This window comes from Vanellus vanellus (assembly GCF_965231255.1).
Source record: "Vanellus vanellus genome assembly, chromosome: 8".
In the NCBI taxonomy this organism is placed as follows: domain Eukaryota; kingdom Metazoa; phylum Chordata; class Aves; order Charadriiformes; family Charadriidae; genus Vanellus; species Vanellus vanellus.
The window spans coordinates 6,633,357-6,660,629 of NC_138913.1; the positions used below are offsets into that span (position 1 = coordinate 6,633,357).

General features: G+C 49.2%; 1 protein-coding gene across 1 annotated transcript in view; it reads right to left on the minus strand.

Annotated features, from left to right (window-relative positions):
* Positions 1–6,562: 6,562 nt before the first annotated feature.
* Positions 6,563–27,273, minus strand: part of PLD1 (phospholipase D1) — a 65,296-nt gene continuing 44,585 nt past the window's right edge. Inside the window, exons 17-27 of the mRNA XM_082487423.1 lie at positions 25,621–25,749; positions 25,161–25,279; positions 24,893–25,006; positions 17,547–17,657; positions 16,734–16,822; positions 13,466–13,579; positions 11,866–11,915; positions 10,722–10,856; positions 8,167–8,320; positions 7,405–7,519; positions 6,563–6,832 (exon numbers count right to left, since the gene is read on the minus strand). Of these exons, the coding sequence (XP_082343549.1) occupies positions 6,608–6,832; positions 7,405–7,519; positions 8,167–8,320; positions 10,722–10,856; positions 11,866–11,915; positions 13,466–13,579; positions 16,734–16,822; positions 17,547–17,657; positions 24,893–25,006; positions 25,161–25,279; positions 25,621–25,749 (1,355 nt within the window). The 3' untranslated portion in view covers positions 6,563–6,607. The remainder of the gene's footprint in view (positions 6,833–7,404; positions 7,520–8,166; positions 8,321–10,721; positions 10,857–11,865; positions 11,916–13,465; positions 13,580–16,733; positions 16,823–17,546; positions 17,658–24,892; positions 25,007–25,160; positions 25,280–25,620; positions 25,750–27,273) is intronic.

Consider the following 27,273-nt stretch of genomic DNA (forward strand, 5'->3'; position numbering starts at 1 on the left):
TATATTTATGATGTATAAATACAACATATGGATATGATGGGAACTGGATTCTGGATCTGGATTCAGGAATGCACAAATCGGGATCAAAGGCAGACGCACAGACTGAGTCCTCCTACAGACATGGGCCATTGAAGGAAGAGCGCTGCCCCTTTGGTCCCTCAGCTTTTATACCGAGCATGAGGCAGATGGGATGGAATACCCCGTCGGTCAGTTTTGGGTCACCTGTCCTGTCCGCTCCTCCCCGCAGGTGGGACCCCACTGTGCTTTTCAGCTTCCGACCCTCCAACGGGGCCAGTACCAAAGCTGGCTGCCCTCGGGTGTTATAGCAGCGAGTACAAGCAAGAGCCTCTCCGCGTACCATCCCTTGGCATCAGCTACAAACATCAGGTCTGATCACTCTGGAAGCGGACACTGTATGAAAAACACACCATTAATTTCGGAGAGCTCAGTTAGTTAGAAGAGGCTTAGCTGAAAAGTAAAATTACCGAGCAGAAAATTGGTTCTGTTTTACCTCCAACCAGGACAGGATCCTTCCTACAAACCGAACCCTCTAGATTCAGGATCGCTTCTGGTTTCACGCTCCTTTCCCACCGAGCTAACCTGGCTCTCCCGCACCGCCAGCAGCGCCGCCGAGCCACGCCGGCGCCCAACCTCCACTCTGCCTTACCCCCCCGCGCCTGCACCGCTGCCAGCGGGGACGGCCGGGGGCTCCCCAGCCTCCTGCTCCCCGTTATCTCTGCTCGCAAGACCTCGTCAGCGGGGTGCAGCGAGCATGTAATTAGCTGCGAGACGTCGGAGCGGCGGCAGAAGCTGACGGTGTCCATCAGCAGCCCCACGCCTTTTACCGACACCCCCCCTTTGCCCTGGCGCTCCGGCTCCCTTATCTCGGTTTATTGCGTTTATCGAGGGCACAGATTGGATCTGGAGGTTTTGAAGATGCGGAGAGCCCTTCGGCATTTGAGGAAGGAGATGAAATCTATGAAACGGAGAAGTTAATATGTTTCCAGTTTGCAAGAGGGCTTGGAAATGCCACTGCTGCTTTATTCATCTCTTCTCCCCCTGGAGGACAACAGTAATCTGCTTTTTCCTCTCTCTACTCCGAGTTGCCTTTATTGAAAGTTAAAAGGGACAGTGGCAAGTTAATTCTATTTTGGAGACAGACTGGTTTTGTCTGTGCCTTTCATAATGCCTCTGGATTATCAAAACTCCTTTAAAACAGGATTTTAAAATTTCTTTATTTTAAGAAGTCCAATTTTCTCTTCCTACGCTGTTTCACTCCGGCAATTTCTCTCTCCCAGGAAAACCCAAATGACTCGAGTTTAGCCATTTTTATTGCGATTCCGGACCTTTTCCCACCATGTCTGGGGGCAGCGCTGCCAACCCAAGGCAAGGGCAGAACTCAGCCCCCAAGCAGGATGCGGCCACAAGCATCCAAACCAAGCAGAAACGAGACCAAAGCCGAGTGTTTCGACACGATGATCAGTTGTATTTTCAGTCCGTTAATAGACATTCATTTACCAGATACAAACAGTGGAAAGTAAAGCGATCGTTAGCAGAAACAAGGATACAAAACTCAATTCCAGCAGCCTTCACAGAAGGGATATTCAGTGTTCAAAACTGCACCGTTGGAAGGCAGAGACGGACGGAGACCCGCACTCACACCCCAAGTGGAAGATCTCCTTTTGTTGATTCATTTAGCTAGAGACACAAATTAAAAAAACCTAAAACAAACATTCCCAGAAATGTGACTTTCGACACTTTTTCCTCATTTCCCAAGTGTCAGCAAAGAGGGAAGTTGGAATTCTTTACATTAGGGAGATTTTGTGAAAACACACCGGGAGCTTAAAAATAGAATAATCACAAATACTGGAAAATACAACAAGAAAGCAGGCAGGGAAATAAAAAAAAAATAAAAAAAAAAAAAAAGAAAGAAAAAAGAGAAACCCCAAGAGGATCATTGCATTCAACAGCTGACGTACAGCTTGTGGGTCTGGTCCACTTTGATACACCAGAGTTTCGCACGCTTAACTTGATTCACTGCCGTGGCGTTATGCTCCTGGTTTAAACCTCGATTCTGCAAAGCTCCTGGTTCCCGCAGGCTCTCAGCTGTGCAGAAGGGATTGCGTGTTTGCAACAATTTGCAGAACGAGTGCCACAAAATGTGAGAGTGTATTGACACCTTGTGGGCCACCCAAGAGATGTCAACCTCTACCCACACGCCTGGTCTGGAGACCACTTGCTTTCTTCAGCACGGTCACCACCGCATCCTACAGACCAAGTCCTTTCTGCCAGAAAACCAGTGCAGCAGCTCTGCAAGCTGATGGAGATGTGTCACTTTAGACCGGTGTGGATTTGGGTCTTTACATTCGACAGGAGGAGAAGGAAATGGCATTAACTTAAAGGACCATTCAGACTTTCATTTCAATGTCCCCCCAAACGCAGCTTCTGCGCACAGATCACAACCATCCGACTGTCCTAACCACAAAAGACTTGTTACACTGAAATAACAACAGCAAACCACATCTGAGCTTGATTGTACACCGATGCTTCCTTGGAAGGAATAAAGATCTTGTAAATTATGAATGTCAGTGTCCCAGCTAGGCAAAACCCGCACTGAGGTCTCCCCAGGGACAGCACCAGGATTGCGAAATCGTGTAAAACCTGATCAAAAGAAAGGGAAATGGAGTGTTTGGGGTTTAGTCCAGCAAAGGTCACACCAAGTCAGGTGACAAACTGAGACCAAGAGACCAGAAACTGAGCTGAGCACTTTGCATCTGCCACGGAGCACTGCAGTAGTTCTCCTGCAAATTATTTTTAAGTGAAGTTCTTACACATGATGACAGTTTATCCCTCATTATTTTAAACCATGCATTAATTTTACAGTGAAATATTTATCCAGTCCAACATCTACACAATAAAACACATTTTAAAATATAAGAATATTAAAAAGATACGGTAAGGAGTGCGAGTTCTCAAAGTGGCACGTTAAGGAATAAATTAAAAGGGGGGAAAAAAAAGTGTTCTACTCAGGTTGAACTACAAAATAAAGTCTGAGCCTGGGAGAAGTTCTCTCATTTCCTATAGTTCTAACAAATAAATGCCACAAGAAACAGTTCGTGTTTCCAGGTTTGCTAGTGCTTGAATCCACATCGCTTGTTACAGTACTGTATATTTGCGAGCGATCCTCTCCAGTCTGAAGGTATTAAAAATAAACCCCCGCTGGTGTTACGGACTAAGAAGTAGTGATTGTTTAGGTGCAGAAATTAACTCCCTCAAGGTGTTCAACCTCACAGGCTTCTTAATATAAGAAATAAACCCCAAGGAGCCAGCTCCGATCAGCACAGCCCACGAGTGCCAAAGGGAGTCGTGCCTTCACTGGAAGGGGCTCCAGCCCCATCACCTGCTTGGGGTGAGCGGTGCTGTACCCATGGGGGGAGTTCGGTGGCCCCACCGGCTGCTGGGGACACGGGGCTCTCCCTGCACTGTGCCCAGGCTGCCTTGCTCGCCTTGCTGGCATTTGAACCCTACCAAATTCCTGGTAATAGGAATTTCGCAGCAACACAGGGAAGTGATGTTCAGCGCGGCTCCTCCGTTCCCACCAAAAGAAACCTCCTCCCGGAGAGAGTGCCAATGTGAGGCCCCTCTGCTGCTTTAATAATGAAAGACCTTCTTAATGAGCACCTTTTCAGTCAATGAAACCTTCCCCCTGTGGCTCTGCTGTGTCACTTGGGACCAGCGGCCACCGCAGGGTGGGCTGAGTGGTGCAGAACCTGGGTGGTTTCTCCCCAAAGCAGCCTGGCAGAGGGCGACTTGACGCCACTGCAGTTGTGAAGCCCCAGTAATTAGCTACCTACCACCTTAAAAGACAATATAAGGATAATTCAACAATTATAAGAATTCTTTGCTCATATGGGGACGGGGACAATAAGAGCACTTAGAAGATGACAGGAGTCTTGCACTTCTTTAAGGTTCACGTGTACGGGCGGCAGGGATGAACGCTTCCTTTTCAACTATGAATACAGATCTGTGTGACTTACAATGATTCTCTGACAGGCTGTAATTGTTTAAAGTTAGCAGCTTTGTTCAAACTAAAACAGCTAAAATCATACCAAAGAGATAAAAGCTCCGAACTAGCACTGACATGAAATAACAAGACCCCTTTGATCTTTCTTGATTGCAAATCGTTGGGGCGCATATTGCTCCGGCTCCGTAGGGGGCAACCCCAGGTCAATTTTTTTAAAGGAAAAAAAAAAAAAAAATCAAGGGAACATACTTATCTGCTTAGAGCATGCCAGCTAAAAGCATCAACACCTTGGAGCAAAGATCGTCACATAAAATGCTGCACGCCCGCTTCCAACAGGCCAACCAGACCACAGATGCACCAACCAGAAAGGAGTCTCATTGGCAACTGCATCCACAAAACACGAGCCTAAACCAGTGGAAACTGTAGGAAGGGGCTGAGACTCGGGCTGCCCCCAGGAATGTCTGGGGTTGTTACTTACTTGGGTGGTGCAGCAGGTACAGAATAGCCTGGTGCCTACGTACAGGTCTGAAGACACAGAAGGCAACCAGCTAAAACGTGGTGCCAGCTATGTTCTGGGGATAGCTGGGCAACCACTGTGATCCCGCCCCAGCTCTTTATCAGGGAGTGGAGCGATAGGATGAGGTGTAACGGTTTTAAACTGAAAGAGGGCAGATTTAGATTCCATATTAGGAAGAAATCCTTTACTCTGAGGATGGTGAGGCACTCACCCACGTTGCCCTGGGGAGCTGTGGCTGCCCCATCCCTGGAGGTGTTCAAGGCCAGGTTGGACGGGGCTTGGAGCAACCTGGGCTGGGGGGAGGTGTCCCTGCCCAGGGCAGAGGGGGTGGAACTAGGTGATCCTTAAGGTCCCTTCCAACCCAAACCATTCTACGATTCTATGAAAAACAGGTGAGACTATTGGAAGAGCCACAAGAAGGAAAAAAGAAACTTGCTTGTGAACTAAAGTAAACACCAGTTCACCTGGTCTTTTGACTAAGGAGAGTTTGGCACAGGGTTAAACCCAGCCAGCGAAGTGGCAGCGGCACTGTATGCAGTGGCAGCAGAGGAGATCAGCCTCCCACTTCTCCAGATCCAACTTTCATTAGACATTTCTAATGGTCTGATCTCTCAGGTTTTGAGATGGCACTGCTGCCTGCCAGGAAGCATCTCTCCCAGGACTAGAGCTGGACATGGAATTGGGAGACATGGCTTATTGCAGGATGGAGGATGGTGTAAAGACCCAGGATGGCAGCCACCACACGAGGTCCTGACCCAGGCGCGGTAGTGTTTTGCCCAGGGATGCTGTATCGAATTGCTGCTTCGCAGCACAGCGAGATGCACGACAGCTTTGGAAACTGTCTTACAGAAAACAGGACCGGGCATGCTGAGTTTTACCTGTGCTCGGGAAGACACGTCCTGCATGACTGAGCTCAAGGTTGCGGCTGGTCTAATAAGAAAGCAGACCAGAGAGAAAGCTTTCCTAACTGCTCCTCTTCCCCCTTGCATTCACCCCACGCACAAAGTGACATGTCAGCTCAGTTTGAGCACAGCTTCCACTCTAGCTTAATGGCCTCTCCCTTCTTTTAAACAGGGAGAAAAAGAGATGGAGAGAAAGGTCTACCTATGTACTGCAATAGAAATGCATGAATGGAGGACCCAGAGCGCAGGGCTTAGCTTGCTTTTGAGTTTCTGTCCCGTCACATGCAGATCTTTGCTTTCCTTCAGCTCTGGAGAGCGAAGCCTTGACTTCGAACCTTGATCCTCTCCTGGAGAAAGCCTTCGTGCGCAGTTCGAACCAATCGACCTGCTGTGTGTCTGCAAAGGCCGACAAACTCCAGTGACGCCCAGCACCTCCAGCTCCATCCAGGCTGCCCTTTGCCAAGATCCAGGCAGCGCCACGCTGCGTGTGAGGATGGCTGATTGCTCCAGCTGGGGTAGAAACAGGGGTTTTATTCCCCCAGAGGGGAGAAGAGTCCAAAATGTTGATTCTGATACGAGATTGTTAGTCCTTTTCCATTTAAGAAGTGAAACACCTACGCTTGGCAAGCTGTGATGGTAGGACAGCCCAAGGCAGCACCAAGCAGCACTTCCCGACAGTGCCAGAGGTACAGGACGTGCTCTGATGGCGTACAAAGGGGTGATGGGGGGACTCCAGCGAGCCACGGCATGGGTACCCGAAAGCCTTAGAAGCACACGCAGCCCACAACTCCCGCGCAGCCATAGCACGATCACGGTACGTACGCAACCACAGTATACAGCTTGCAGCAGTAATGTCAATTGGGATCTGTTTCCTATCCTAGGAAGTGGCCTGCATCCTTGAGGTGCTCAGAACATGTCTTAAGAAGTGACTCCTCAGAGGATAAACTTCTCATTTGCCATAATTTCCAAGTCTTTTTGCTCCTCTCCTTTGCTAGCATCGATTTGCTTCAAGTTCTTCCACCAAAATCCTTAAGAAAGGCACATTAGCTTGGTGGAGATCTTTTTCACCTCCCTTAGCAATAAAAAGCCTTCCAAAATCCCATATCGCTCACCATTTTGTCTCTAGAGAACCAGACTTTAAAACATAAAGCAGTCTGCATCTTCTTAAGTCCAAACCTCCATGGGTACCATGGACTCCTTTGTTCCGACGGAGGGAAGCAAGTACTCTTCCTCCAGAAAACGAAAGGGGAATTGTACTAAAAACCCACGAATCTTTTTTAGTTCTTCCGCTGCTTTTGCAGGATCATCGTTCGCTAATTTGGGCTTGTTGATGAAATCACGCAGTTGGGTTAAATTATTCACCTGGTCACTGGGAAGGCATCGAAAAACCTGATCAAAACAGAAAGAAGAAGTGGCATGTCAGTGCGGGAGAAAATACTGCAATGCAGAGTTCCCGAGAAAGACCAAAACATCTAATAAAAACTCCCCGGGATGGGAGTGACTTAATTAACAGCCTGGAGAACGAGGAGGGAAGAGGTATGTGCCTATCTGTGATATGGCTAGGGCGGGCAGAGGGGAAGCTCCGGGGCTTTTTCTGATCACTGCAAAAGCTCATTAGAAACCAGAAATAAAATTTGCTTCTACTCCAGTTACGCTATGGCCAACTAGAAGCAGTAAGTACACCACGGCCATTCACTGGAGCTACAGCTGATACAAATAAAAGGCGAAATCAGAACTGCTGCCTTCTTGGGCTGCCCTCACACTTTGAGGATGCACAAATTCCAGTTTCTTGTTCACAGCTCTTGCAACCAACACTACTCATTCCTTCAGAGCATCTCTGAAGTCCAACCCCAGGATTCAGATCTGCTGCCCTTGCCTTCCCCGTGTTGCTTCTCCCATTGGCATCTGCTGATGCTGTGTGGGAAGGAGGGAAGGGAAGGGAAAGGCGCCACGTTCCTCACCTTGTCGAAGATGGTGGCATTGCGAGCCGCTGTAGAAATCCACACTTCCTTGAAGAATTTGTCACAGACAGGATCCTGATGTTCCGGATTGAGATCGGAGCCACCAAGGACAACCCTGAGAAGACAAAAGGATCGATGCTCATGGAGGCCAAAGCACTGGGTGCTCCTCCCTCTTGAGAAATGCTAGGAGAGGACAAGTCTCCTTGGGACTTGCCAAACCACGCATGCTCCCAGAACCCTCCTACTCCCATCCCCTGCAATAGTCTGTCAGCTGTAATGCTGCCCAATTTTCTCCTTTTTTTCTGTGCAATAACTGTCCAGATGGGAAATAGGGATGGGGGGGGGGGGGGGGGGGGGGGAGGAAAAAGAAAAAGGTCTTAATGAAAAAACAGCCGTGTTGCAGGCCAGATGGCTGCTCCGAGTGAGGAAACTTCCATTAGAAAGAGACACCATCACCCAAAATTGAGAGTGTGAGAAAACAGGATCTGGAGGCATAATATCACTGTCTTGTTTATGAGCTTTCCTAGCAAAATCCCGGAGCAAAACAATCCATAAGTCAAGCTGCCGAGCTGAGGACAGGAGCGGCATGAGAAAGGTTAACGCCAGCGAAACAGCAGCAAAACTCCGGGCTGAATCCAGGCGAGGCGATGCTAAAGCCGAGCAGGCAGCAGCCGCCCCCGTGGCTTGGAAGGCTGCGGGGCGGCGTAAGCCTGAGCGAGCCCTGCCTGCATCCCCGCGCTCGGCCAGCCCCGTGTGCCCTACCTGAAGCACCGCAGCCGGAGGGACTGGGAAAACTTCCCAGCGCTGTAATCCTCCCCATCCATCACGGAGGGGACGGTCTCGGTGTCCTGCACGATGATGGCCATCTCGCTGTCCCGCTTCCCCAGCATGCTGCGGTCGTTGATGTTGGCAGAGCCTGGCAAGGGGGGAAAGGAAGCACCGGCAATGCACCATCGCTGCGTGAGATGCTCCTGCGCACCCTCCATCACCACCCACAGCCCCCCCCCAGGCCCTCTCCATCCCTCATCTCCACGGGACACCATCTATGGCCTCACGAGGTAAAACCCTGAGCAGAGGGCTTTCTTATGGAAACACAGACCCCGAGAGTCAGGATTTGAGGAAGGAAGAAAAAAACCACCCTGATTTTTGCAGGCTTCCACAGCTCCAGGCTTGGAAGAAGGTTAAATCACAGCCAAGCCCACACCAATGTTTTCAAAGTTTACTCTCTCTGTAACTTCCCGGATGCGTTTGCTGAAGGATGCCACAGCTTTCAAAGGTCTCGGGTTCGGGTACCAAGTCACCTGATGCAGGACGGGCTCCACGGGTAAATCCACTCTTATCTTTAGTAGTGTAAAGAGGGGAAGTTTTCCATTTGCATTTGGAAGGTAGGGGTTTTTCAGGAGGGGGATTCTAGGAAGAAGGACGTCATCTCCTCACTGTGGGTAACCAACACCCAGACCCTCCTGCCCTGCCGTGACCACACTTTAATGTCCGCAGACGCAAGAGCTCAGACGCTGTCCCTGCTAAGGCAGCAGCAGGCCCCAGGGCTCTGGGGGACCTTCCGACCATGGGAGATGTTTCTTCTCTACTCCTTGCCCTATGCCTGCTTCAGCACTACCTCTCGCTGTGTCAAACCCAAACCCCAGAAAGGAGAGGGGTGTTTTCCGGAGGGGCGCTGGGGGGACACCTTCCCCAGCGGTGGCACCCACGGGTGTCCTGCACACAGCTCCCCGCTCACACCCTGGGAAATAACCACTTCATCCTCCCAGCAAAGCTGCTGGAGGGCAGCAAAAGTTTCCCCTCGTTGCATCTCCACTGCACGGCTCTGGCTGTGCCTTTCGGGGAGGGGTTCGCTCTCCAAAATGCACCATTCCCACCCACGGAAGGGTTTGGGTGCCAGGCTCGCGCAGTGGCTCCAGCCCTGACCCCACATGGCGGCGGGCGCTCCTCAGCCCATGTGTGCCATGCAGGCTCTGACACCCACAGCATTGCTGGAGACCAGCTGAGGCTTTATCCCCCAGTTTTCTCTGTCCCACGCAGAAGGCAAGGGGTAGGGGACACCGCAGGGGACAGCAAGATGCAGCCAGCCATAGAAGTCACAAGGTCGCTAACCCACAGAAATGACCAAACAACAACAAAAACTCTCCAGACAGCCCCAGCTCCATAAGAGCCCCCCAGGCACCAGTTAGCCATTTAGCCTTCCCAGTGACTGAATTAACTCAAGGGGAGCTAACACCCCCAGAAGAAAAATGAGCTAAGGCTCCCTCTGTCCTTTCACCTCCCTCTCCTGCTCAGTGGCCCCATGAGCCTTTTATTTCCATGCACCGCCTCATTCTTGGGTGGAAGAGGGATGACACTGGCTCCCCATCATCTCACCAGCCAGCACAGGTGCACACGCTGTATAAAACTCCATCCTCAGGCTTATAGGTACAGAAAATAGAAATTAAAAGCTGTCTCAGGCCCTCAAACCATCACAGTTGCAACAACGCTGTTCCTGCTGTAATATTAAAACCACCTCTGGGCTGTTCTACGTACTGGGGACGGGCTCTGACCCCTGAGAGGGCAACAGAGGAGCAAACCTAACCACAGGTCGTCCCAGGCTACAGGCTCAACTGCTGCTTCGAAGGAGGGGCGCGTTTTTGAGTCTTGCAAAATCTGGCATTAAGTTATTCTTTGGCAAAGTTTCCGTTGCTGATATAACAGATCGAAAAGGGCTTATTTAAAGAAACAGGCTAAAATTCTGCTTTTCTGCTGCAATGTAGAACTTTGAGCCTGATGTCTTGCCTTTGCTTCGTGGTCTCATAATAAATATGGTAAAAGAAACGGATGAAATGATATCTATTACTTGTTATAACATATTTCCCCATTCCTAGGAAATGGAGCTGATAGATGACACATGTTGTCCAAACCTTCCAAATTTTACGGCACATTCTGTTCTTTAAGGAACAGATGACAAGTCTCACAAGTCTTCCTGCTAGAGCAGAGTTTGATACAAGACAGATGGACAATATTCCCTGCACTGGGATTCTCTTCACCGTTACACAGAGATTTAAAACCATTTTAGAAAAACAAATTAAACGACAGCCCTCCAAGTACTTTCCTCCCTCCTACCTACCCTCCTGCTGAATTTATGAGTTTGTTGGTTTTGTTGGTGTTTTTTTCTTTTTTTAAACAGCAAAATATTTCACGAGGAAGAAATCACAACACAGAAAAGCAAACAGCACCGCAGCCTGCACTGAGAACAGGGCAGAGAAGCAACAGGATTAATCCAGGTACAATCGAGTGGTCCAGAGCCCTCCCGCCAGCCCCCTGCTCACCGATTATAACTGTGTTGTCATCAGCAATAAGCAGTTTGCTGTGAACATAGATGAGCTCTGTGACCAGTTTCCCTTCCAACTCTGCATATGTTCGAAGTCCACAGAATGATATGTAGTTTATCCACTTATCTCCAACTGAAAATTAAAAGAGAACAAATACGAGGGGATGAGGGAGGTGGAAGAGAGAAGAGAAAAGACCCTCTTTATATAAAGACACAGCTCAATTTTGACTTTTAAAAAAATACACAAACAGATAACGGAATTAAGTTTCCTTAAAAATAGACTTTAAAAGCTGCCTGTGGGCTCTCTGTGCTGCTCTGCTCTGCTGCCTGCTCAGGTACTTCCATTTTGGTGATGAGAAATAGCCCCAATCTCCCTCGCGCAGCACGCAAGTGCTCACAGTTGATCCGAACATCTTAAAATATCCGGACTATGCGACTGTTCCGCAGATCCTGCAGAAAGGAGGCTGGACGCAGGTGTTCTGTCCACGCACAGTACAGAAAATATGTCCTTAATGTACTTGTCTGCAGTTCAGATTTACACACAGACCTAGAACGAATCAGGCATTATGTACGCCCCTAGTATTTGGGATCTGTGGGTTTTCATGGTGCTCCGATTCCCAGCAGAGCAAATTCAAGCAGGCATCCTCCTGGCGAGGCAGCGGCTCAGAAACAGCGTCCTGCTTAGGCAGGGTTTTCTTCTCCATGTTTGACAACCGCCAGGAACAACCCCAGGGTGGGATTCACAGGGGAGGCAGAGGGCTCATCGCTCCCAGAAGCGTGACCCCCGCTCAGGACATTTTTCCAAATAACACGATCCTCAGCAGCTGCGGCCGCGCCGTGCTCCTCCCTGGGGTCCTCCCCTCCTCCGCGTCGGGGCTGCATCCAAGCGCCAAGTCTGACAACCGGCCACGGCTCGCGTGACCCGACAGACCTCGCCATGGGATGATGGTGGTGGAGAAGGATGCTCACCAGCCCCACGAGCCCGTAGCACACGTGAGATGCCCCCGTCCATGCCTGCACCCCTCAGCCACAGCAAACCAACATTAATAAGAAGCTGAAGAATCCAATTTGTGTGTTATGTATCCATCCAAGAGCAGCGTCCCAAGACTAAACAACAGAGAGGAGAGGAATAAAGCTCTTACCCTCTGTCTTCAGCTGGGCCAGGATCGAGTTTTCTCCTCGGCACATGGTCCTGGAAAGAAGGTAGACAGCCGTCAGCACCACCGCAACTCGAGGCAATGGCATATGCTGAAGCAGAACCCGGCGAGGTAAATCGCAAACACAGATGCCTCTTAAATACCCTCTGCAAGCAGAAAAAAACCACGGTGCTTCCAGAGCACACATTTTTCCCAAATGACTGTTGATAGAGCAAGGACTGCTCATTTCCTAAAGGAGCTTGTAGGAGCTGGGGAGCGTTTTTGCCTTCTAGAGCACACTGCAATGCTGATAAATGCGTGGCAAACGGGGCTGCTACCGTCTGTGCCACAGGTCTGGATGTGAAGTGACACCAAGAAAGAAAGTCAACGCAGGCAGAACACCAGGTCAGGGAGTCTGCATGATTACGGCTGGGCTGGAAACGCCACAGCTGGCATCTCATTTACAAAAAATAAACCCAAACAACCCACGGGCAATTTCTGAAGACCTATGGTTGCCCTTGCAGAAGGAAGGAAGCTCAGGCAGAAGGGCTGGGGTTGGGAGACACGCTGCTTCCTCCTGCCCCACTCGTCCTTCTGTAGGTGCAGTAGGACCCTTGCAGACAAAGGAGATGTCACCCTGGAGGTAGTAGTAGTCTCCACAGACCGACTGCGCCCTGACCATACTACCACAACACAGCAGTTTTCCAGTAAAGCCACAAAGCCACTTCGGCTTGAGCCATTTTGCCTTCCTCTTATTTTTTTTTTTCCGCGAATAAATGAGCTAAAGTACTAAGTGATGACTACGCAAACAGTTTTCTTCTTTTCCAAACACCATGTGCTCGTGTAGACAACATCCAACGTGATCCCACGCTGATGGCAGCTGGAGCCCTGGTGCCCTGGTTTGAGCGACACAGGACTAATTTGTCTTCCAATACTTGGGAAAACTGCACTTTTAGAAGACTCTAGTGTCTGAATTTGTGAAAATATTTACTTTGTAGCCAGCTCTGGTGTGCGGGTTTCAAGGTCTCAGTGTTTTCGAGCTCGCCAGGTGTGGGGATGAGGAGGAGTGAGACCTGAGCACTTGACCCAAGCTGCCAACAGGGTGATTCCATACCATCAGTGTCACATTCACTATAAATTAGAAAGTTTGCTGCAAAGTTCTCTCTCTCCCTTGATGGCTGCCATCCTGAGAACTTCTTGCCCCAGTGCCGGACTCCCGAGCCCTTCCCTTCCTCCCGAAGCCGCAGCGCTCGCAGTGTCCCACATTTGCTGTCCCCTGCTGGGATTGCACAGCTTCCCACTGATAGAATGGGCTGAGTATAATCTTTGCACATTCTGCATTGCTATCGGGATCAATATTGGTTCTTCAGTGCTATTAACATTAATTATCTAATCTTACCCTATTAAATCTGTTTATACGTCAACTCCCGGGTTTCATTGTTTTTCCGATTCTCTTTCCCGGGTGGGGAGGGGTCATCGGGTGATAGAATGATTGTCTAAACAACAATAAATTGTTATGGATTTCTCAAACCATAACACTTGGGCACCATCCGCAGCAGGCGGAGGGGACCGGGGAGGTCTCCGGCAGCGGGGCTGCCCGCCGTACCTGTAGTTGAAGTGCATTATGGCCTGCAGCGCGTTCCCCCCGCCGGTCGAAATGTCTCCTTCAAACCCAGGCAGCAGCGGGATCACCACGTACACTCGGAAGCGCTTGTTTTCCCTGAAACGATAGTTTGGGGCAGTATTAGCCTGCAAGTATTACAGCTTCGTACACGGTGACTCCCCTTGGTTTTACTTCTTTTGCATAGGTTTCCATCCAAGGCTACTACACAAATTTTAAGGGAGCAAAGCGTGAAACCTATTTCCGGTTTCAGGTCTTCATCACCTCTGATCAGTACTTCAGCAGTGCTCAGACCTTCAGGGAGAGAAGGAATTATTTGCTCTCACAGACAATAAAAGAAACTAAAGGAAAGGAAATGCCGTTTCACTGAATTGCAAGGACAGGTTAATTATTTTGCATATTGTGTCTGCCACTCTAAAAGTTCTTTTGCGCATCCCGATAGCCCAGTCACGTTGGTACTGGTGCGGACTGGTGCATACCACAGCAAAGATTACAGAGCTATCACAGGCAGAAGACCAAAATCTAACCTGACATTTCCACTACATCCTGGTTTTTAGAAGTCAGAAATACCACAGAAGGTGGAAAAAGCCCAGGACACAAGCACGTATTTCACTGATACATCACAATGCCCCAAAACTCAGTTCCAGAGTTCCTCCAAACTAAACTGTACCCAAACCATGATCTGATTTAGAACAAAAGCTGCAATCATGGCACTAACCAGGGCTTTTCTTGAAGCCCACCTTTGGGTTTTCCTTGCTGACAAGGGCCAGACACATCTGCTCCACCAGTGCCTTCCAGGTACCCCCGGTGTTGGCAATCCTGCACCCCAGAGGAGGAGGAGGAGGAGGCTCCATTGAACGGTGCTGCCACTAGATGGCAAACACAGTTTGAGCAGGACAAATCCATTTCTGGAGCAGTCTGAAGATAAGCTAGTCTGCAGTTTTTCTTAAAAGTATTCCAATCCTCAAGCAAGTCGTGCCTGGAGATTTAAGGGCATGGGAATCATGAAGAATTGGGGTCTCATCTGAGCTGGGAGGGGGACAGTGAGGACCTGTTTAATTTCAACCAGTGCCTCCATATAGCTGCACAGCGCACTGTAAACTAGCGTTAGCCTGACAGCAGACCTGGGAAACAGCTAATGAGGTCTTACCCGTACACAAAAAGACTTTGAAACGAAGCCTGTTTGTATCATGAGAAAGAACTACCAACAAAAGCATTCCTTCAAAAAGCAGCTTGTTTGTCTAAGCCCAGTGTTTATTAAACTAGCTAAAGAGCCACCCATTAAAAAAAAGAGGAAACCAAGAAAAGAATGTTATTAATTACATCAGTAGAAAATATTTAGTCTAGAAGAGTGAGAAGTGTACAAGCTTAACTAAAGGACTTAATTGACAGTTAAACATCTGTGTGTCACCTATGCTGTTTTCCAGGTTGGTTTGGAACATGAGCACTTGATAAAAATCATTTAGGTCTGCATTTACTTTTAATCTTCGGCAACGACAAGCACTCTGGAGCGTGCAGAATTTGAATCTTACATTCAGTTGGGAATCACCAACATTAGGCTGGCATAATATTGGCCTAAAATTGGAATAATACAGAAAGTGAATTGAGTATCACATCTGAAAACAGGTCACTGAAGAATTTGTGTGACTCCCTTTTGTACTAGACTTCTTGACATCTGGGCAGAATGACACCCTTTACATAAACTTTATATAAGTGGAAAATCTTAGCAGATTACCTGCGGAATTTGCTGCTACCACAGTAGCCTCGCTAAAAGCATCGGGCCAATGGCGATCGGTTCCCAAAGGTGGGAAATCCAAAACGGCTTTTCAAGGGGACCCCGACCTCCACCGAGATGCTGGTCTGACTGCCCACCAGCCTCCAGTTTGTGACGCAAACACCGGCAGCGCCATTTCCAGCTGCTTGCCTGCGCCTTCGCCCCAGCGCGGGTCGTTCTGTCCAGGCAGCAGAGTGTCCCCTGCCATGTGGTTCCATCACAGGACTCAAGTGGTGTTACGCTGCTTTTTCTGTGCTTCGCACCTTGCACAGCACTGGCGCCACTCCTCATTTACCCAAGGTGAGTAAATCCATCCCAGCCTTCCATCCTTAGCTAATTTCAATTATTTGGGCTATGCATTGCAGCTCACTGATTACAAGCGACTCCACCCTGCTGTGAAGGGCACGGCAGATAACACCCATGCTCTCCCAGTTTGAACAGCGCTCCTCTTTCCACAGTGCCTCTGAACAAAGCCTGTCTCACGGCAGCTCCTGTGGCCTCGCAAATACTGCCTGTACCCCGGTGTCTATCTGTCTCGGCTTGGTCGCCTTCACCCAAGTGGGAATTTCCAAGCTTAAGTGCCAAAGAGAGAGAAATTTCTGTGATTCTGGAGAGACCCCCTCTGGGAAAGCAGCCCCTGCTTAGCCCTGGAGAACTACAACATAGAAAAAATGATCAGTGCAAGAAAAAAAGAAATGTTTCCGTGCATGGTGAAGAAACACACGAGAGACAGAAGGAAGTAGTTTAGAAAGTTTTCTGCGTATCTGCCCAGCAGGACCAGGATACAGTTTTAGACTATGAAATATATGTATCTTAAAGACAGACTCCAGGAAAGCAACCTTAAGCAAGGCTGTCCGGGATCAAAGCGAAGACAAGCCTCTACCTGTGGTATTAACGTTAACGAAGGGTTAGGCATGCTCAAGTGAAAGGAGTGTCTAAAACACAGCTGGGTTTGATCCATCCAGGAGCAGACGATGGTCCCCTTGCAATGGCTGGAGGTTGTAAATACCCTCCAGCACTTACCACAAAAAAGTTGTTCAAACAAACAGCTGAACCCTGCAGTCAAATCCTTGAAATGCGTTTGCTTCCCCTATTTGAAGCCAATCTTCTCTATAGATAATTTAAATAAGCCACAAATCCCGGTTCAACCTTCTTGCCCATTAACTTGCCTCACCACACAGTCAAAAGACTGGTTGGCTATGGCGCAAAGGTGTCATTGAGCCGGAGTAAAAAGGACTCACTTTTAAACAAGTTCAATAGTTAAAAATACATTTGCATCAGGGTAAGTCCAGAAAATCCCTTTCTGGCTGCAAAGAAACCACTGAAGAGTCTCACTACTGCAAACGCAAGCAGATGTTTGACCGCATCAGTTCTGCATTGGAAAACTCTTGTAAAGTTGTGTCCATTAAGATATTATTTCACACCACACCACATAAATGCCCCTGGAAGACTTTCATTGCCTCGTTAAGAACAGGTTACCTGTGAGCTTTAAGAATCCTCTGAGCAATCGCATCGCCAATCTTGTTCCAGACAACTTTGTCATCAGCACAGCTAATAAAAAACTGGTTCTGCAGGAAAAGCGAGCAAAGCTACTGTTAGACACTGCCAGCAAGGAACCAAAAATATTTGCATGCTTTCTTTCAGACCAAGAGCAACTAAAGATAGCTGGGGTTGTGCGCCATTTGAGTTGATGCTTTCTTTTTAATTGTTATTAAGTGTGTGTGTCTGTGCTTGCTTAGGGAATGAATGACCCCTTATTAATCACACTCCTTAGAAAGTCCACATAAAGAACATCCTAACAAGAAGCTAAAAAAAGGAAGAAAAAAAAAAAAAAAAAAGAGGAGAACAAGCGTATCTGTTCAGCCAGTGCTGAGAGTCACCCTGAGACAGGAGAGCCCTGCAGCACGAGGCCGTACAGGTGCCAGACCAGCCCTGTGACTGGGAGGTTCAGACACGCACAGGGGACGCTGCAAAGCCATGGAGAGGACAGGACGGCTATTACACAGGCCGTGAAAGCTGCTGGCAATTTTGCAAAGAGGCTTACAAAGGAGAGGCGGACTTTTTCCCACCTTGTGGTCAGAAGGCTGTCAGGGTACATACCCATCAGCCCGGACCACTGAAGTCAATGGAAACAGCCCCAAAAACTCAGAGCAGATGCTGTATTAATATCCATGGGTCTCTACATTCAGAAAAAGCTAAGACCAAACCTCAAGAAGCGGAATGACCCTCCTGATGGCTGCGAGCCATGCCCAGAGCGTCACGACCCTCCTGCTCTCCCTCATCGCCACTCACTTCTATATAGATGTAGTGCTTGCTGTTTTGGATCACGCTGACGTAGGCGTTGTGGATGGACTCCTCGTGGTATTTAATGCCGGCCGACCAGTCAGCAGCAGAACGGATCACCTGGAAAGCGAGAGATTAACACCTTCAGCTCCCTCCCATCCGGGACGGCACAGCATCGCAACTGAATGACTCGAGAGGCGACGCTCTTCCCTGGCACCGTTCGCCTGTCAAGATTTCACTAAATAAAGTAACACGTGCAACATTTGCCTTTTGTGTTGCATTTGTAATAAGGAGAAAGGACGCTCAAAAATAGTATTAATGCTTAATAACGTTTTGATTAAAAACATAAGTGCCCTGACCCGCTGCTGTGTTGCTGCCCCCTCCCACCTGAGCAGCTCTGGGTGCAATAGAAGCAGCACAGAAATTTCGTTCTTGCTTAAGGTCTTATGATGAATTGCTTTGAAAACAACCTAAATTTCCAAGCTTTAGGGGTGCATATCTAACCAGTGATCTCCTCTCCAGTACTTTTTTAAAGCTGGTCTCCAGCTGGGGCAATATGTTTTTCCCACAAACAGGCGGTACATAATTACACAGTCAGTCTGATAACGCAGGCCATGTCTTTGTCCTGAGCACTTGAGGTCATTTATTTCTTCTGCCAAATTCTTGCACAAGCCATCCGATTTTTGATGCTACGACTTTTAAAATTCATAGCAGTTCAGCCACCCACACTTATTTATTAATTTTTACTGGAAATCCACATTCAAAGTAGATACTGCGAAATCCCCAGGGCACGTTCTCCCTTTACCTCCCACAGTTCTTGTTCTAGAGAGCCAAACCGATATGAGAAACAACCTATGGTCATGCTCTCGGCCAGGCTGAGCAAGCCCCACAGCAGAGAGCTTCCCGTCCCCGACGGCCAGAGATGCTGCGGCATCTCCCACTCCTGCGCTTTGAGTCAATAAGCAACCACGCTATGTCCTGAGTGACGGTTTCCTAGATGGAAATGTAGTTTTTAATTAAGTGTGGGCAGGGTATGTGCTCACGGGAAATAATTACTCATGATTAGCCTGCCTTTAAACATTGTCAAGACAGAAACATTGAAACAATAGCCTTAAAATATCTCAATACATCACTCGGGACCAGTCACACACAGGACAAGATCCAAATGCTGAGGATCTGCGAAACGTGTGTGTCGGTATGTGCAAAATCCTGATCTGTTCCAGGGCTCAACCACATTTTTTCCCTGGAAATTCCTCCCATGGATTTCTTTTAATCCTCTGTGTTCAGCTTCTGCTTTGCTCCACGTTACTCTCCCCGTCCCCTCAACATCCCTGATACCCTGAGCTCTGCTGTCCCACTGTCATCACCACCCACCAACAAAGCAGGCTGCTGGCCATGGCATAGCTGAGGACTTTCAAGGGCTAATTAATTACCAGTAGTGCACCAGTAGGTAAGGATTTGGCCCTTTGGTCCAGGTGCTGCATGCCTGAACCAAACCAATCCTCTCGTCTCCAGAGGATCTCTGGAGGTGGCACCGAGGGCCATTGCCGCTCAGTAGCACACGACTCCTGAGCTAATTCCTCCCCCTGGACAGAAGGAGCTTTCTCCCACAGGTCACTGAAAAACAGATCCTGCAACTTTCTTATTTGGCCACTTGCTTGGCCAACAGGAGGGAGCACTCAGCAGCTGCCCAAAAGGAACATTGGGGTGATAGATGCTTGAGGGAGGGAGCCAGCCTGGACGCAAGGACCATCACAGCCTCCACTGATCCCAAAGAGCCGCCCTCCGCTTGCATAAACCTCCACAAGGCGATGCTGCTCATGCCTGTGAGGTTTCAGTTGCCCATTTGGTTTGCAAAGCCAATGCTGCGTGCTCCCACATGCCCCAGGCTGGGAACTGCTGAAACCTCACTGAGCACCACAGCAGACAGGGTCCCTGAGCAAAATTCCACCATTTGCACTAATAAGGACAGAAAAACAGCTTTTCTGGGTAGAAAGCAGGCTAATTCTTCCATACACGTGGCTCAGCCTGCAACCTGGAGAGGAGCTCGCAGCCTTTCACCAGCATAGCCAGTGATGAGCAGCTACACTGTCCCTTCCCCGCCTTTCACCCTGCTGTGGTGGGAACCTGCAGCCACAAATAACCTCCCTGTGGGCTGGTGACCTCCAGCAAACGCCATCTGGAATCATAGAATGGTTTAGGTTGGAAAGGACCTTGAAGATCATCGAGTTCCAACCCCCCTGCCATAGGCAGGGACACCTCCCACCAGCCCAGGTTGCCCAAGGCCACGTCCAGCCTGGCCTTGAACACCTCCAGGGATGGGGCCTCAACAACCTCTCTGGGCAACCTGTCCCAGTGCCTCACCACCCTCACAGTGAAAAACCTCTTCCTAATGTTCAATCTGAACCTGCCCTCTTCCAGTTTAAAGCCATTCCCCCTCGTCCTATCGCTACATGCCCCAGTAAAAAGCCCTTCCCCAGCTCTCCTGTAGGCCCCTTTAGGGACTGGAAAGCCGCAGTAAGATCTCCCTGGAGCCTTCTCTTCTCCAGGCTGAACAGCCCCAACTCTTGCAGCCTCTCCTCATAGGAGAGGTGCTCCAGCCCTCAGATCATCCTCGTGGCTCTCCTCTGGACACGCTCCAGCAGGTCCATGTCCTTCTTATGTTGGGGACTCCAGAGCTGGATGCAGTACTCCAGGTGGGGTCTCACGAGAGCAGAGCAGAGGGGCAGAATCACCTCCTTTGACCTGCTGGCCACACTTCTGCTGATGCAGCCCAGGATACGGTTGGCCTTCTGGGCTGTGATCGCACACTGCTGGCTCATGTTGAGCTTCTCATCAATCAGCACCCCCAGGTCCTCCTCAGGGCTGCTCTCCAGCCATTCCCCACCCAGCCTGGATTTGTGCTTGGGATTTCCCTGACCTAGATGTAGGACCTTGCACTTGGCTTTGTCGAACTTCATGAGGTTGGCTTGGGCCCACCTCTCCAGCATGTCCAGGTCCCTCTGGATGGCATCCCTCCCCTCCAGCGTGTCTACCTCGCCAAAGAGCTTGATATCATTGGCAAACTTGCTGAGGGTGCACTCGATCCCACTGTCCATGTCGCCAAATTGCACTTCAGAAAGCCGCAGGTTGTAGCTTCCTAGTGCACAAAGTACTGGTATTTAGATATTTAATCCTTTCTTTTTTTATTTATTTTTTTTTTGCTAGTTAAATTCATCCACACTCCAAAGAGCTGCTTCTCTTTTCAAGATAAGCTGCACAGCCCTGCACTGAACAAAGTAACTTCCACACCCTCGTTTAGAGCAGCAATAGCTGAAACTGCTGGGAACAAGGAACAAATGTCCTTTTCTGAATTGGGAGCTTGATAGCACCAAAGCCCCTCACTTTGAAAGAAAACTTTACTGCCGGGAGACAAGTTCATTCCAAACCAGGGATGCCACCTGACGCAACAGAACCATCTCTCAGGACCATCGCTTTTCAGCCCCACGGCTTCCCGGGGCATCACCCACCTGCCCTTCCCTGCCTTCCTCCTCACCACTCCCCACACCGGCACCACAGCTCCCTCCGCACACCGGTCTGCCCGCTCTTACAGCGCTACCATCCTTCTGCCCTCACCCAAGAGCAATGTGTCACAGTTCACCCTAAAAAGTTGGCTCAGCATCACCCAAAAATCTTATGTCGGGTACAACCTTGAATCCACGTGCAGAGGGATGAAGAGGTGTCAGAAGATGCTGGCTGGGGCAGCAGAACAGGCATAAAGTGTTCCAGCTTGGACCTCCTCAAAATAAAGGTATTTTTAACCCGGATCACTTCAGTGCCCAGCACCGATCATGGTGCAGCTCTGCAGCCACAGCGACAGGTGAGGAGGTGGCAGGACAAGGCCACCAACGTTGGTGGCTCTGCAGCCACCGCCGGCAGCATCACACGGATGCAGCACGCACCCCGAGGAAATGACACTGCAGCTGTGGCACTCAAAGACAAATACACACCTACGAGTTTCCTACACAGCCCTTCCCTCATCCCTGATGCTTCCTCTCGCACTCTCTGGACATCTCGCCTTTCCTGCTGGAGTATTTCAATTGAGCTGGTTTAAACCCAACGTATTTTCCTGGGAAGGAAAGGCCACGTGCTGCCCAGCACAGCCCCTACCAAGCAGAGCTGGTGTCTCCATCCTTCCTCTCCTCTCCTTCAAGCCTCTCACTGACAGCGCTGAGTGCTGTGCCGGGCTTGTCGTCTCTTTAACTTCTTTAACCAACACAACAGCAATAATTTTGATGTTTGCTGTGGGCTAGTGCATAAATCCTGAACAATGCAAGCTCTCACGCAGACTTCAAAGAGATAAGGGCATTAGCCATTGCCAGAGCATTAAATTTTCATTGTATTTACATCAGGAATTGGATATTGCCTCACCGCGTCACATCTTTCGCAGCGCTGGCTTTGGCTGATAACTGCAAACTCTGGAATGGAAATAGAGATGGAAAAAAAAAACTGGCACTACCTTTGGCAGACGGCTATTCCACTCTTGCAAAATCAATGTGCAATCGCATCGCTATTGCAAGCAAAGCCCAGAAGTTGAAACGAAAGAGGATGAGAGACTATGTCCGATCAACCCATGGCGCCGACAGGGTCCTTTCCTCCTTTCCCAGCCGGTACCTCCACGTTGGTTCCCATGCAAACCACTTTCGCCCGCCCTGCCCAGGGGAAAGCCCCTGTCAGTGCCATTCCTGCTATCCCCACCCTCCCAAAAACGCTTTCCTGCTCCTCTCCTCTGAGGAAGAAGAGCAAAACCAGATGGTACAACGAGGTCCAAATCTGCTGCTGACAGGTCAGGGGCTCAGGCTTGCAGCAACGTCGCAATCCCCACAGATCCTTTGTGTTTTCCCTTCCTCTGATCTGCCCACAATTGAAGACAGATTTGCAAACTAGCTCAGAAACAAGAAAACCGGCAGCCAGACTTTCTTCAGTCACCCCACAGCCAGCGACAGCCACTGCACGCTGGATTTTTACCTCGGGGCAGTAACTTCTGCCTAAAAAGTCCCTACAAAGCACCCAAACGAGGATAACGTGGGTTTGGCTGGTGGGCAGCCAAAGGATTCAATATCAAGAGGAAAAACAATATTGCTCTAGTTTCTCTGGACAAAAAAGTTGGTGAAAGATTTTGGGATATCTGCTTATTTCTGCAGTGGACGGTAGCACTGAAAGGAGACGTGAGCACCTGCAGCCCTCTGGTCTGAAACTAAGGTATTAGAGAGGCAAGAGGTTGATATTCCCGTGGCTGCAGGAAAGGAGGAGCCACGCGGGGACTCCTGCTCCTGCAGCAGCCAAATGAAGGAGCCAAAATCTCCTTCACCAGGAGGAGAGCCCAAGCTGCTCCCTGACCCGCAGCGGGGACTTCAGGGATGCTCAGGGTACTTGTGTCTACCCGGGGATCGATGGAAACCAGGCCAGTGCGAGCATTATGGGGGAGACAGCCAAAATCCCAGGCGTGACTTTGCACGCACGCACTCGGAGCTTGAGGAGATCATGTAGAGATCATCACCCAGCCGCCAGCAGCCTGGGGACAAGGGACCTACACCCAGGCAGGGTGCACCAGCCTGGGCAGAGGAGACACCCTCACGGCTTCCACTGAGCTTGGTGCTGCAAACCCTCTTCCCCCGCAGTCTTCCTCACGCCGGGAAGGCCGGCACATTGCAGCGAATGCTTTTTCAGCCTAATACCACAGAGTTTTATTTATCTCGCTTTATGCAGGGCTGGACTCCCCTGACAGGTCTCTAAAAGCTGCAATCTGACATAAATTAGAAATGAGCGAGGTAGTTCCAAATGAATAATTTACAAGACAAACCCGCTCTCTTTCCAACCGTTTCTGCCATCGCTGAGAACAACCCCTCGTCTCCTGGAACGCATCGGTTATTTGCCATGCCCCAACGACGTTGTGACAGGGCCAGTTTTGAACAGCTCACCCATCACTCAGCACTGGTGTACGTGGCATTCAGCAGTCACCGTTTGAGCTGCACCCTCCTCGCCCACGGGGCGATGCCCTGAGCCAGCAGCTCTGCGGTACGGACTGAAGGAAAGTCGGACCAAGACCGTGTTCAGTTCAGTTTCTCCTTTGGGAACTGCTTCCAGTTCTGTAATCAGTAGAACTTCACTTTTTTGCTACAGCAAGCCCCACGATTTAGAAGTTGAGGCTCATCCTGTGGTTAGAGCGCGCTCAGGGGACACAAACCCCCTCGCTTCCCTGAGAACAAAACTTCCCAAAAAGCTGGTGTCCCGGACAGAGCCGGGGAGGCATTTGCAGCCACAGGGAAGCACGATGATGCCCGAAGCGAGGCTATTTCTCAACAAGCTGCGAGTATTGTTTTGGAGGCTGATGTAAAACGCCCGAGATCCATGACACAAGATCCCCGTGCTGGCCATCCCTCACACCACGCGGGGAGGAGCAGACAATGCCCTGGCAACCCACAAACCCAGAAAAACGCATCTTGTTACACTAAGCTTCCCCAAGCGTTGCTGTCATCTGGGTGGACCACTCCTTACGAAGAGCAAAGGCATGCATTTTTCCTGGTTTTGGTCTAATTGCTCTTATTTCATACATCTTTCATCCACAGAGACACACAATAGTTTTGCTGCTTCAGCATAACTATTTTGACTTTTTAATTCTTCAATGAGTCTGCGTTTCTGCTGGGTAACAGTAGTATTCAATATATGCACTCAATATAGCTAACTGGGTTCTTAAATATAGGCATCTTGGCAATGATGACTGTGAGGATGATGATTGTCACAAACGAGACTGTGGGCTGACTGTGCAGAACTGCAGAGGACCCACAGGGCTGAGTGACTGCATAATAAAACGCAGATGAAGTTCAACGCAGAACGCAACAGCCCCGAGACTCCACTTAACGCTGGGCTCCAGCTGACCACCACCCGTCTGAGCGAGGCGTCAGGAGCCTGGTAGACTGCTCTAAAGATCTGAGATAAATACTCAGTGGGCAACCTCAACCCATCAGGCCCTTCCCAAAACTCAAACGTTAGAAGAAGTGCCGCAGAAAACAAAACAGAAAAATTACACAGCTCTACAAAGTCACGGTGTTCCCACAACTTGAGTACCGCACACAGCTTAGTCCCCTTACCTCAAAGATGGAGGTATAAATTAATGCATCTCTACTGAAAGAATTGCATTATTTTATGGTAATTGAGGACCTTACCACCTATGCTGTGAGTAAAATCAAATAAGAGTTCTTCATTTTATATTTTCAAATTCTGCAGAAGGTCTGTCAGGCATCAACACTTCCTGCTGGGAAGATGCAAAACAAGTTCTCCTGCCACTGTGTGAGCAGGAGACCATCAACACCCACCTGGACTGTGGCATGAACAGCCTCGGGCACCTGATACTTCAACTCATTAGCAGTTTGCTGAGACTTTGGCAACAGGAATGGGTAGGACAGGGATCGGTATTTGGGCTTCATAATCTGCCAAGGGGGAAAAAAAGAAACAAAAAAACCTTGAAGAGATTGCAAGATAGCAAAATAACATAAAAATAAAATGCGTGCCTACGGAGCGCACGTGGATAAGGCAGGGGCTGTATTTATTTCCATGCCCCCAGCATAGATTCCCATGCCCCACCTTGGTGAAGTTCCAGCGCTGGATGAAGTGTCGGGCAACATCACGCGCCGCTTTGCCATGCACCACAGAGGAGATGTCATGCCAGGGCATCCTCGGGGTGGTGTATCTGTCAATGAAGTCTACGGGACAGGAAAGCACATTTGGACCTCCTCAGACAAAGGACATGAATGTGGAGAAGCACAGTGTCCCCCTCTTCAAACTGAAGTTTCTGGGACATGGCACCAAGGGCTGTGCACATGAACTACCCTGCCTTCACCCGCGGTCAAAGTCCATGGACCATAACTGCATAATTGGCCCTAGAACCTCTCAAAGGGAGTTTTCCCGCTTCTTCCTAGCAGCCAAACCAAAATAGCCTCATTAGCTCTGGCTCAAAAGCAGGAAAAAATACAGTTTGAGACTGAAAAGATGTGGAAGAGGCTTTGGAGGAATGTAGCGACTCCCAGGGTGCAAGGGCACCTACCAGCAAAAGGTTTGTCAAGTTGAACCCAGTCTTTAAAGACGAAGTTGCAATAGTCTTTTCCGTGCCAGAACCTGGTTTCCCCAAGCAGCTCGCCAACGCCCGTCTTCAAGCTGCGGATGGATCCTTTATCTGTCACAGGCAAACAAGATAACAAAAACACACGCTCCATAGTCACAGCTGTCCATCGCACACCGCTGGCGAGAGACTCGCTGCCACAGAAAAGCATTGGTGGGACCCACCCATCCTGGTTGGCTGAAGCTGTTTTCTCCCTAGTCTTCCCGTTGCTTTCCAAGGATGCATATTAGTATTTTTTCTTCCCTATTTTAATATTTGTTATACAGTCAGGACAGGTTATATATAGGAGTCTGTTATGGAAACAAAAAGCAGATGCTGAATGCTCTCTACATTGGACTAAAAAAACACCCTATAATCCTTTGTCTTTCCACAGTCCTGTGACACCTAAATATTACCGTGTGGCAGTCTGCTCCCAGCTGGGACTGCCCTTAGTGGATATATGTACAGGAACATCACATATATTATCTACTTAATATATTTTACAATACTGATGAACTAATTCCAACTTCTCTGCTAGAGGGTTTATTATTTTGCCTCTATAGCCAGGTGTATCCCCTCTAGTCTTTATTAATTAGAACGAGATTATTCAAAAGCTTTTGTTCCCTCAGTAAGTATTGTGGGGTTTGTTTGTTTGATTTTGTTTTTCCAAAAAAAATAACATCATCTTTTGATACAATTTTACATGTTGAACATATGGATCCCGAATTCCAAACTGATGGTGATTAAAAATGGCCTAAAATACTGTAGACAGGGATTTTCCCTCCTAACAGGATCACTGTTCCAGAACACATATTTTTAGGTGCAGCGTGAACTCTTTTTCCTGTCTCCCAAGAAAACCAATAATGTTGGCCTAGACCATAAACATTTAATTAGCATTTTTCCTGGCCCTGAGAGCAGCCTTCATCTACCGTACCAAATATTAGTGCGATAATTACACAGTAACATGCCAACAGCAGAAGCCTTCTCCTAACCCAACTCCATCACCAGGTACCCATGGAAACCCCTTAGAGAAAAAAAAAAACCACCCCCTTTCAACGGTCAACAAAATACACATCAGCAGCAGTGCAACAAGACCCGTTGACATGAAGCAAGCCCTGCCAGCGCTGCTGCAACCCCACCGAGCCGAGCAGAGCCAAGCCATGCCAAAAATGCCATGCAGCAGGTATGCACCACGGCTGCTGTGGGAAGCCGAAGCTTCTAGTGAGAGTCCAGGTGGAGCTCGGGAATTGCTGACTCTGCATGCTGGAATGGGAACGTGTGGGACACGCCGTCCGGGCAAAACACGCTCCACGTACCGAGCGTCGATGGCTGTACACTGACTCATGAATGAGCATGAGGTGACCACAGGGGAGACCGCGCTTCATTTCCATGAAGCATATGCGTCTCTTCCTTGTTACCCGCCACTACCTTCTAACTAATATTTTGTAATTGGCAATTAACGCCTTAGAGGAAGACGTTAGCAAGAGGAAGATGTTGAAGAACTGCTCCTCACCCCATACCAGGCAGGACTCAAAGGTATCTCGATGAGGTACCACACTTAAACGGGTCCTTTCACCATTGGTCCAGAGCTCAGAAGAG